The sequence below is a fragment of the Hippichthys cyanospilos genome, chromosome 7, assembly GCF_059441005.1.
Source record: "Hippichthys cyanospilos isolate Australia breed blue-spotted pipefish chromosome 7, RoL_Hcya_1.0, whole genome shotgun sequence".
NCBI lineage: Eukaryota > Metazoa > Chordata > Actinopteri > Syngnathiformes > Syngnathidae > Hippichthys > Hippichthys cyanospilos.
In genome coordinates, this window is record NC_142375.1 from 4,276,884 (window position 1) to 4,289,811 (window position 12,928).

The following is a 12,928-nucleotide window of genomic DNA, read 5'->3' on the forward strand; positions in this document are numbered from 1 at the left end:
TGTTTATTACTTTACCCGTAAAGCAAGCTCATACGCTTTTAACTGTAAATTGATCTCGTCCAATATCTCGCTTATTCATTTCAAAGTGCATGCAACACACAATGGCTGTAATAAGATCTCTGCCGCTCCCTTCTATCCAGCAGGAAGGGGAAATACATGAGACCAGACTGACCTCTACAGCTGCTTTAACGTCCACTCCCAGCAACAGCAAGGACCCAAAGGCCACCACTAACAATACCGCCACCGCATTGAACACTCAAGGAGCCCCGGTAAACACTGGCCAGAATCCCCCGGGAGTGGCTTCGGGAGGAGGGAAAAGCACAGAGGAAATGAGAAAGTTATTTATTGACCGAGCCAAAAAGATTGACACGGTGTCGAGGGCCGGTTTCCCCCTAGCCTTCCTCTTTTTCAATATATTCTACTGGGTTCTTTATAAAATACTTCGCCATGAAGATTTCCATTAGCCATAGAGAACAAAAGACCTATATGCTATATGCACGCATAAATGCAAATACACTTTTACTACTGTGTGAGGACATGCTTTCTTCCTTTGCCTCCTGGTCACATTACCTTTATTGACCTGCAAACTGTGAGCTCGCACTGCACAGAGTTGCCACAAAATGGACGGGAAGAAACAAGCATACTGTACACAGATGAGAAATTGTCGTAGTTTGGTTGCGTTGAAGACATTTGACTCGGGCACATGGGGTTTTCTAACTCATTCCGCAAAGGTCGTGTGGTTTGAGATCTACGTTGCGGAATTTTCACTGCCACATGTTATCGCCAGTTGATATTTAGTGCCTATTTCATTTTTGGGGTCGTTATTATTCCATCTCCAATACATTCCCAAAACCATATCCATTCTCAATGTCCTTGTGTTAACTGAACACCTAAAACAACAACAAGTTTAAGAAAGAAGTTTAACATTCCATAGCTTTTTAAGTGTGACCTGTTTAATTTAACTGTGTTGTCTTCTTCAATTCATAACTGATATGAGTCATGGCTGATTGGGTTCTAGTATGTCCTATAATGGTTTTGTTTGGTTGGTTGCTTGGTTATTTGGTTTTTACAATGCCCCTGCAAATCCCCCCCCCCCCCCAAAAAAAAAACAATCGAAAAAAAATACGCCTTACAAGAGAGAGGCACGCAAGAAAAAAGAAGCCAACAAGACAAAAGATGAAAACAAGAAAAAGAAAGCAAAAAAGAAAAAAAGAAGCAAACAAGAAAAAGGTCACACGCAAGAAAAAAGAAAGAAAAATGTATGTAAGTATGTGTTTACAAGTGTTTTGTTTTTCATAGTGAAGTGTACAAAAACATTTTGATTTCCAAAATTGTTTAACTGGAATTTGAGATTTCAAATTGTACTTATGTGCAAGTCTTATGTTGAAAAACATTATGGTGTTTTAAACCAGTGTCATTATTTTTTTTTTCTGTCACTGTTTATGATGGGCTGTTGATGACTGTCGCTGTTTAAGTTGGAAAACGAAGGGAAAAACTCAAACCAGGGACGCTGGGTTCCAAAGGCAATACTGTAGCAAAACCAAATGAGCCACTTGAGGGGATTGCATGGGCCCATCAACAATACTTCCTTGACTTACATACTTTTTTCTTGTTTGCGTCTTTTTTCTTGTGTGTGTTCTTTTTCTTGTTTACTTCATTTTTATGTTTGCGTCCTTTTTTTGATTGCATCTTTTTTCTTGTTTACGTCTTTTTTCTTGTGTGCTTCTCTCTTCTAATGTGTTGCTTGCGATTACCTTTTTTTGTTGGCTTAGTTTTTTTTGTTTGTGTGATTTGCACTTCAGGGCCACTGTAAATATCCACATAAAGCCACATTAGAAAGTATATATCAGAATTGTACAATTTGTGTAAATATAGCCTTGATGTCTGACTTATTTGAACTCTTCTTTTTGGTTGTGTGAATGCTGAAAGACGTCATGCATATTTATTTTAAGTTTTCTTTTCTTATTCCTTACTTTCGTGACATGCATCTCATGCCTCGATTCCACATATCAAGTTTCATCAAATGTTGCGCATCTTTCATTCCAAAGATAAATTCAGCTCATTCACCCAGCTCGTTCAACTCACCTTGGGAGAGATTTTCAACCTACCAAAAATACCCATTGATGAAAAATTCTAAATGTTTACCACGACCAGAACTCTTAGTAATTCCCAATGACAATTTAAACAAAACAGATTCAAAGTGTCCCTTTTTGATATGACAAACTTTCACATCATTCAATTAAAATGCCAAAGATTTAGATATCCAAAAAGTCAATGTTTTGTTTTTTTTACCAAAGTTCCTACGAAAAGAATCCCCATTCCTCCTTAATAACACTCTCAACAGAACAAATTTACGTTTCGTCGAACCCGGTTCAAATTCTAAATATGCAGACGGGGCTACTCCTACAATACACTTGACCAATGAGGGCAGGAGTAGTTACAACTGCTCTCATTGGTCGATGGTCGCACCGGGAGCCAATCGCCTGTTTTGCAGGAGTGCAGGACTCCCTCATGAAACCCATACACTTATAGATAGACACGAAGGGAGAGGAGGAAAGGGCAGTGCATCACTGGAGCATTGTAAATCTCTTATCTAGATTTCTTTTCTAATAAGTTGGGATTTCAAGTGTAAACGCTCATTGTTATCATGGTTTGTCACTTTTCATCTGAGGGGTTAAAGCTGTTGTTCTACAGTTAAACAGCAATTGAAACACAACACAGTAAGATAAGTGTAACATGCAAACAAAGCCAGCTAAAGGCTTTAACTCTAGTTAACCCTGGTTAATGGGGACCGGAATCCCTCCGCAATAAATAAAACCCATCATGTAGCACACCCCATATTTATGTACATACATACATATACATATATATATATATATATATATATATATATATATATATATATATATATATATATATATATATATATTATACGTGAAAACTCTTCACGCTATATACATTATTTAAGATAAATATTACTGCAGTACTCATATTTACTTAAATATTGCTTGATTAAACCTTATACACTGCACAGTGAGTGAACAGTTCCCCCTTTCCTTTGAAGTCTCGCACAGATGCGGTCATATTGATCTTGAATTAAAGACTAATCTTTTATTACAAAAGAAATCTAGGTAAGAGATTTCTAACGGTCTGTTGAACATCTGCTCCTCACTCTGCTTCTGCCTGGACAACGTGTGTGCCTTTGCTGTGGGTGTGTTTCATGACTGACACGGCATGTCCCTGTGCGTGTAAAAGTGGGAGTTGGGGCGGGAGTAATTTAAAACTCCACAGGGATGTGCCGTGTCAGTCATGAAGCGCTCCCACAGCAAAGGCACACACATTGTCCAGGCATAGGCACAATGGAGCAGACGTTTGACCGTTGGAAATCTCTTACCTAGATTTCTTTCATAATTAAATGGTATTTCAAGTGTAAACGCTCCATTGTTATCATGTTTGATCATGTACAGAAATGATATTAATTTAACACCCGGGCCACTGCTAATAAGACCACAGCTGCGCAAGACTTTAAAGGGGGAACTGTTCACTTACTGTACAGTGTATAAAGTTTAATCATTTAAGATTTTAATAAATATGTATACTGCAGTAATTCCACGTCCGAGGAGGGCCTGTGGCAAGTGCATTTATTGTTACTTCATCTGTCTGGCACGCAAGAAACCGTCAGCATGTCTCTCCTCAATACAGTACAGTAATGAAAAAAATCCGTGGTCGTGAATTGGCGTTATAAAAAAAATGTGCGATGTAGTGAATCCGCGATGGTCCAACCGCGAAGTAGCTGGTTCGCTGTACAACCCACATCTAAAGAGAATGCAGATGGGATGAAAGAGCAATTAGCAATCATGTCTACTGGATGGCATTATCATGTTTTACATGACACTCAAATGGTGGATTTCAACTCTCATTCATACCGTACTTTGCAGGCTATAAACCGCACCTGTATATAAGCCGCTCCTGCCAAAAATGAGCACAAAATAATCTTTTGTCATGCATTAGCCGCATCAGCCGCATGTTTTTAACATCAGATAAACATGTTTTTTTTGTTCTGTTTTTATTCAAAACACTTTTTCAACTGTGTGCTGACAGGGGTTTATAGAAGCGGAGCACCAAAATATTTTCATAATAGCAGACCAAATACAGGACCCACACAACTTTAACATGCACTCAATCTTAATGCGAATGATTGAAAGCCAACCAGGACTTATTCAGCGCTATCGTCTTCCTCTTCACTAAATCCACTGAAGTTCTTGTCTTCACTGTCTGAATTCAACAACTCCAGGAAAACGTCATCAGCGTAGGTTCTTCGGTCGTTGCGGCTCAGGGTGTCATTTTCGTCTTGAGGTACATTACTAATTGTGCAGCAGCAGTTGCTCTTGTCACGCAGACAGTCTTCGTGAATTATTTGTACCTGTATTTTTACCTATTTTTACCAAGCCTCCCACTGAAGACGGAGTCCAACTTTAAAAGCACAATTCACACTTATGTCCAGCGGCTGCAAATGTATTGTTTTGGGGTTTTTTTATGGCTGCTTTCACTGAATCCGTTACATTGGCCCGCATGCTGTCCATAACGAACAATGTTTTGTCTTTTGTTTTTTTCGTGAGAAAATCCACTTGATTGCCTGCCGTAGCACGCCATTAGCCATTCATTTATCAGGCTCTCTTTCATGCACCCTCACTTGTTAATTTTCACAACATATGCTTTTCTTTTTGTGTTTTCCAGGACGAGGGCCATGCTAAATGGCAATTCAAACTCAAGTAATATACTACCTGTATTTCAATAGTGTCTTCTTCTGTGTCACTTTTGCGTTTACTCAAAGTGCTTAATCTAGGGGTGTCAGACACACGGCCCACATCTGGCATCTGGATCTGAGGGTTTAATCCGGCCCGCAAGATGTTTCCATTCAAACATTATAAGGACACTGTGTAATATTTGACAATTTTTCACTACGGACAGCTGGAGGTGCTGCATTTACTATTGTCCATAGCTATAACAAACATGGCAGCCTCAGGAGAAGTGCCACCCCCTTGTAATATAATTGAACGATAACTGACCTACGATTCTATTCGAAACATTCTGTCGGTCATTACGAACAAATGTATTCACAATTTTTGGGATTTATAATCATTTTATTTATTCCTTTTTACTGAAAAACGGTCTAAATCTTACACAGTGGCCCTTTTATTTAATAATAAATAACCATTAGTCCGTTGTCCAAATTACTGTATTGCCGTTGCTTTTTTAATGGTTTCATCGAGTCATGTTTCTGTGTGATCGTTTCTTTTATCCAAAGAAAAAAAAGATTTAAAAAAGGTTAACTGTTAACCTTTTTTTTTAATCTTTTTACTTTACTTTTTACTTTATTTGCAGCTCAGCAGTTAGCACACAGGGCTTCTGTATTTGACTCTGCCGCATGACTTCTTCTTCGTGAGCTTTTAGATTCTACTGTTGTAAATATTCATTACGTGGGTGCCACCCAGTGTCCAAAATGAGACACTACAGCACCATTTGCTTATGTTCAATTTATCTCACTTCACTGCACTCTCAAAAGAAGTTGGACAACCACTGATTTTCCATCCTTTGGATATTTGTGTTACATTACTTTTGTGTTTTAAAAAAATATATGTATTTTATGAGCAAACAGAATAAAGGTCATGATAAAAAAAAATCCATTCATTTGGTGCCATTTAACAAACAATAATTTTTTGGGATATATAAGGGACCAGAAAGAAAGTTTTTTTCATGTATTCATCTTAGTTGTTTGTTGTTGATTTTTTAAAAAAGATTTTCTTAGTTGACCCTCGCTATTCATGAGGAACTGGGACCATAGCAAAAATGTACACTTACTTGACACTAACTGTTGTTAAAAAATATATGTGCCATGATTTTACCCATGCGGCTGGCTGTAAAATAGCCAGCCCAGGGGAGGCGGGGACATTAGCCCCTTTCATACGGCAGGACCTCTTCCGCTGTGCCCGCGTAGCGTGAGTTCCCTTTTCCGTTCACACCAAAAATCATCCCGGGTCAATCCCATACATTTAGTGCTCTGTCCGTGTATTTTTTTTTTATAGCTTTTTGTCATAAAGGCTGTAATATATTTTATCCCATGTACAGCATCATCTCCATAGTTAGGGTGTGTAGAAAGAGAGGGACTATAGTATATAAACTTTCATTCTGTTCTGCCACTTGTTGAACATTCAAAATAATAATATTTTTTTTTTAAAAAACAAGCCTCTGATGTCTATCCATCCTATATCTGAACAGCTTTGTCCTCATGGAGATCGCAAGCATGCTGGAACCATTCAAATTTGTCTTAGGCAAGGTACACTCTTAACTGGCTACCAGCCATTCATAGGGCACAAACAAACTTACTCTCTCACAAACACACCTAAGGACAATTTAGAGTGTTGATTATACCTACCGTGCATGTTTTTGGAGTGTGGGATGAAACCTGAGTGTCTGGAGAAAAGACACACAGTGCGAGAAGAACATGCAAATTCCAACAGGAAGGCCGGAGCCAGATTCGAACACATCACTTGTGCACTGTATGGTGGACTTGCTAACCAGTCAGCTAATGTGCCACCCATCGGATGTCCTGTTTTGTACGTTTTTGTTGAACATATGCTCCTTCTTCTGATGCTGCAGTGGTTTGTTGCTGCCCCCAGCATCTTTTTCAAGGCCTACGTTGGTCAAAAGAGAAGTATGACTCCATCGAGCTCAGTGGTGCCATCTTCTTTTTTAATTTTCTTTTGTTTGAATCGATTTTTATAGAAACAGGTCTCAAGTATGGAACAGTATACCACATACATGTACTTTGCATACTGTAACATTAAATATAACTCAATAATACACCGTGTAATAACTGATTGGAAGTCCCAGACCATGGGTGCCATTGATGGCCTCCAAAAAGACACTAGAGGGCAGCAAAACCCCGCCGCAGCTGCATTAGAAGCTGGAGCAAAAAAAGGTCTTCTTGGCCGAGGCTGAACAACCTTGAAGGAAAAGTACAGTGGGCCCCCAGTTTACGAGATTAAGGCGAATTAGCTGTAAAGCGGGGAATCCAAACCTATGTTAATTAGCTAATGCATGTAAAACCCCAGGTGAAAAATATCTAAACTGTACATACATATAAAAAATTTGTATTGAAATAGTATAATATGAGCTGCTTATATATAATATACATGCATACAATTAAATAACATAATAAATAAAAAATATATAAAGGATTTATTTACCTTTAAGGGAAGTGAGGAGCTTGTTATGGCCATATTCACTAGTGAGGGTAGCCTAGCTTAGGCTAGGCTATCTTAGACTTCTTCGTATTTCTTGATTATCTCCAGCTTCGTTTCCATATAAATCATCTTCTTACTTCTCTCTTTAACATCACTAGGAATCTTGGGACCAATGGCTAGCCAATTAAAGTTTGAATTAAGCACTTAAAATGCACAATAAATATCACATTGAAAGCACTCAAACGAGATCAGGTCTTTAGTCTTTAGTCTTTGTGACCCCATCCGCCGACCAATAGCAGACCAGCATCTTTGTGACCCCTGTGACGCCGACGGATTGTAAACCAGTATCTTAGGGAGTCGTAACATTGACCAATAGCAGATCCGCATTGTAGTGACGTAAGCAGTGACGTATGAGCACGTATGAGTTGCCCCTAGTAGACACGCCATATTTGAGGTGTCGTAAGGCGAAAAAAATGGCGTAAAGAGGGGACAAAAAAATGACGCAGTCCATGTCGTGTGTTTTGATTTGTTCTGCCTCTCCCTTGCGGGAATCCATATGTCAACAGAGCCTGTCAGAGGGGCGGAATCACCGGCAACACACCGGACGGCAATAGGCAATCACTGACTATTTAATGCAGCTGAAACAGAGCGACGACGTCGGATTATTCTGGGGATCCCGCGTGTTTCCACGCAATCCAGTTATTCCGAGTTATTCCCGAGCCACCGCCTAGTTGTTTCTTTGTCCGTTTCGTGTCGATTCATCTGTTGCTACTTTTGTGAGTACTTTCCCGAGCCGTCTTTTGTTGTCACTTTGTCAACCTCAAGTTTATTTCGAGCGCTTTCTTTTGCGACTTTTATCGTTAGATGTCATCGCTCTGTCGGTTCTGCCCCTCCTGCCCTTTTTGGCTTAGTAGTCACATTGTACAGTTTCGTCAATGTCGCCGTTGGTTTCTGGTTTACACCCATAGTGCGTTTGGTTTATTCTATTTACGTCTCTGTTCCACTAGCGTGTTACGTACTCCTTTTGTCATTAAAATTAATATTTCTTTGCTACTTTGAGTCCTGCCTCTGTTTGGGTCCAACTTCCACTTTTATTTTCCAGTGTCGCACACCACATCGTGAGGTGAAAAAAACGTAAGGCAGGGATTTCGTAAACCGGGGGTCCACTGTACATCCACCCATTTTCTAGAACCGCTTATCCTCACGAGTGTCGCTGGCTTGCTGGTGCCTGTCCCAGCCACCTTCGGGCAGTAAGTGAGGGACATCCTGGACTGGTTGCCAGCCAATCGTAGAGCACGCAAAGACAAATAACAATTCACAATCACACCTAAGGGCAATTTGGAGTGTCCAATACATCAGAGAAGAAGACCCCCACGGGCACGGGGAGAACATGCAAACTCCACACAGGAATTGTGAAGCAGACGTGCTAACCATTCTTCCACTGCGCTTTCCGAAACAAACCACAGACAGATTTCCAGATTTGAGTTGAGTAAATAAAGAATAGAATATCAGAGAAGGGCTCGTAATTACCAATGTGCCCAATGTAGTCTATATGCACATATTACACAGTGGAAAAAATAAAATATGTTATTGGCCCTTTAAAAGAGAAGGCACATCAAAAACTGCCTTTACAATAAAATGTTATATGTGGCCCCACTAATCTAAATATCTTCTTTTCCCCTACACACCCATGAGCAGAGTGGGCAAGTGGTTGGTAAAATGAATGAAAGAAACTACCATAACTCCCCAAATATAAGATGCCCTTTTTTTTTCAATAATGGAAGCCAAAAGTATGGCTGCGTTCTATAAATGGTAAGTCAAAGATTTTATTTTTATTAATTGACACCATTTGAGCAAGATTGATCTGTCAGCCACACAATCCGATTTTTGGCACTCAGATGTTTCTTTTTTTATCGGCTCTATTCGTACTTACAATAATTGCCGTAATGGTACGAGCTAGAGGGTGGACATCAGGTGCCTGTTAGCGGCCAGTGCTTCATTGACTTAACTGGAAACCAACGCTCCAGTTAGAGAACAAAGAAAGGTATTTCTTTCACTCGTTTATTAATTGTGGTCTTTTGACATATACACACAATCATAAACTTAATGGAACATGGATGGTCCGCAACTTCGGGTATTTATGGCAAAATGAACTGGGTGGCGAGGAAAAGATAAAACAACTTCTTGGAGCATATTACACTGGTGGTGCGTTCACTGACCACTCACAAGGTGAGAAATCTGAAACACATTTACCATATTTTCCGCACTATTATAAGGCGCACCCTCAATTAATGACGTATTAAAACTTTTTCCATATATAAGGCGCACCAGATTATAAGGCGCACCCTCAATTAATGACATATTCTTTTTCAATCACTATATAGTAATACTCAAAGTAATAACAATAATAACTCAAATAATAACTAAACTCTCAATAGCATAATAACTCAATGTCAATATGAGCAACCTTGCCCAACTGTAAACACACAAAAGAAACAGGTAAAACTTACTTTATCAGTTCGTTCCCCATCTATGAATCCCAATCTCAATATATATCCATATATAAGGCGCACCTGATTATAAGGCGCACCATAAGCTTTTTAAAAAAATGAAGGCTTTTAGGTGTGCCTTATAGTGCGGAAAATACGGTAATTTAACCTGCAACAAATATATCATTTAAGGATATAAACACAGGGAAATATGAAGAATTTATGAAGGTGAGTTTTATTCTGATCTGCTATACTTTATACATTGTTGCCAGAGTGTTGGTGCATCTTATACACGGTTACACAGAAAATACCAGAATTTGACTGCAAAATTGAGGGTGCATCCTCTCCACAGTTGCGCCTTATAAAATATTTAAAAAGCAAATGTGAAATGAACCAACCCAGTTTATTCACTCCGCTGAACAAGTTTCTCCACTGCTTTCTGTAAAGTGACTTTTGTTACATTAACAGCAGGCTGATTGCAGATTGCACGATAAAAATGCCGCAACATATCAGAAAGTCATGCAAGTCAGTTAAATTATATTTAATCAAGAAAAAAGAGGACGTAGGGTGATGACAGACGAAAATTGCATTTCCAACGTTTTTAAATCGCAATTTTTTTAGCATTCTCGTCATTCGTCAACAAAATGGGTGTCTGCCACAACAGGGGACTTTTCACTATAGCAGATCCATGTCTCAGATGTAAACATGAGAAACGTGTTGTGCAAGCTATGATCAAACTGAAGTTAAAAACAAAACATAAAAAAAGAACGAAAAAAATGCAATAAGGAGAAGCATTGATTTTCACCCTTGCATCAATATCTTGCATAATGTCTTTGACTTTGCTTCATCCAGCTTTCATCTTTATTACTTTTATCCTGTCTTCAAGTGTTGGCTTGGTTTAATCTCCGCACGGCCGCACATGTCAAAATGACGTTATTTCGGCAACCACGCCGCTCCGCGTGGAGTCCACGAGAACCAGATTTCCCGCAACGCGTACCTTCCGGAAATTCTTTACGAGCTGACAACATGGCGGAAGAACGATTGCTTGTGGAAATTCGCCAGTACAAACATCTTTATGATTCGTCTGCAAAGGAATACCGGGATATAATTACCGTCAACAACCCCTGGCGAGCACCTCGTTGGGGAGAGATGAGGAGTCTGTTTAAAAATGCTTGGAAGAATTTAGATTGTTTAAAGCTACAAGGATTCTCTACCTCTCTTATACAGTAGTGTTTGTATGTATTATTGTATGTATTATGTATTATGTATTTGTATGCTGTAGAGTCAATTTACTGCCACCTATAGTATGGGAGAATATCGCCTAACTGCGGGGGAAGCCAATCTGAGTATAAAGTCAAGTATTAACCAACCTAGACTTTTCCTGCCTGTTTTTGCCGTAGTGAATTTTAGTGCAACGCAAATGAAGAAAAGAACATTTCGGATTTATTTTCACACTGGGGGATTTTTTATGCACATGCAGGTTTCGTTGTAGAGTAGTTTAACTGTATGTGATAATACCAAACTTAGTAAAACAGAGTAAGGCAACACAGTTGAAATGCTGTCTAATAGGAGCAGCAAGAGCCTTTGTCCACCGTATTCCTCGCGACCGAAAGTGAGATTACCACTATCTAGCGGATGATCTTAAAACCACCCATGATCCTCTAACTATGCAGCCGCAGTCACTGAAAAGCTAAGCCGACGAGTACCTAAGTCTGGCAAAACCTTACACCTGTTCAGTGATAACATTTATGGACAAATAGCCGTGGCTTATGGCAACAAAACAGAAAGTAAACAAGAGTCCATAGCTGTTGAAGTGTTTACAATTGGTGTGGGTGACGATGGGATTGCTAGCAAGAGGGCCAGCAACCCTCACCAAAGTGTGACAACACAAGACTATGAAAAGGGCTGCGCGCGCATTCGGGAACCCAAGATGTCGGTCCCATCTTCAACCAGCCCTTCACCACCTATGCTTGTTCCACACACATCTTAATGCCAGACCGATACAATAACTTTAAAAAGGGCAGGATTCACTGCCATATTTACCAAGGCTGGGGCCATCTGCAAAACCAATGTCCTTGCCCTCATAAAACCACCAAAGCTTCAACGTTAAGCAGTGGCCCTAGCAACAGTCTCGGCCCCACAGCGCACACGGAAAAGGTGTGCTGCTCCTGCACTATTAGAACTAACCCTAAGCCTTATATTTCAAATACATTGATAATGTAATCAATGGTGTTGTGGTCCCTTGAGAAGTGGGTATACTCCAAACGTCACCCTTTTTTTTAAGAAAAATAGGACCATTTTAGAACCAATGACATATAAGATAACTCTAACCAGAAATCTGTCTTTTCCACTAACTGTTAAATAATCGTAATGAATTAATTCGGAGCAGTATCTTAGTGTATTACTGGTCACACAAGCAGAATTTCGTAGACATTTTTTTATATTCTTCAATTTTTTTTGTACTCCACATGTCTGGTCATTCATTATCATCATTCATTCTACATAACAAAACAAAATCCAAAAATAAGGCATCTCTGTCTCTCACACATACTTCTGTGATCACAGCAGTCATAAGAAAGACAAGGACCCCCCCCCCCCCCCCCCCCCCCCCCTCTTGCAGATTAACAATCTGAATCACCTAGTGGAAATATTTTCAGCAAGATGAAGCATACAGGAGATTAGTGAATGAAATACCAACCCCCCCCCCCAAAAAAAAAAAATTATATATATATATATATATATATATATATATATATATATATATATATATATATATATATATATATAGATAGATAGATAGATAGATAGATAGATAGATAGATAGATAGATAGATAGATAGATAGATATATTTGTTCCGTGTTGTTAAGTGTTTTTCAGATTTCCCACGTTGTGATTGGTGAGCAAACGCCTCACCAGTGTCACGCTGAATGCGCTCAAAGCTTTTGCGTTTCCTTTTCCTCGCGTCACAGTTCAAATTCATTTTATCATAAGTACCCAAAGTTGAACAGCATCCATGTTTCACCAAGTTTATGATTGTGTGTATATGCCAAAAGACCACAATTAATAAATAGGTCAAAAAGATGACCTTTCTGTGTCCTGAAACTCAGTGGTTTTCAAATGGGGTACTAGTAACCATGGGGGTACTTGAAGGGAAATATAAGTTCATAAAACAGACTTTATGTTCAGTGCAG

At 39.2% G+C, this 12,928-nt stretch overlaps 1 protein-coding gene across 7 annotated transcripts in view; it reads left to right on the top strand.

Moving 5' to 3' along the window:
• The window catches only part of glra3 (glycine receptor, alpha 3), a 46,858-nt gene extending 44,966 nt beyond the window's left edge, over positions 1–1,892 (top strand). For 5 of the 7 annotated variants that reach the window (XM_088418695.1, XM_088418701.1, XM_088418699.1 and 2 more), the window contains one exon: positions 141–1,892. In XM_088418695.1, coding sequence (XP_088274821.1) covers positions 141–464 — 324 coding nt within the window. In that variant the 3' untranslated portion in view covers positions 465–1,892. The remainder of the gene's footprint in view (positions 1–140) is intronic. The other 2 variants (XM_088418696.1, XM_088418702.1) reach the window with 1 other exon arrangement.
• Positions 1,893–12,928: the final 11,036 nt, after the last annotated feature.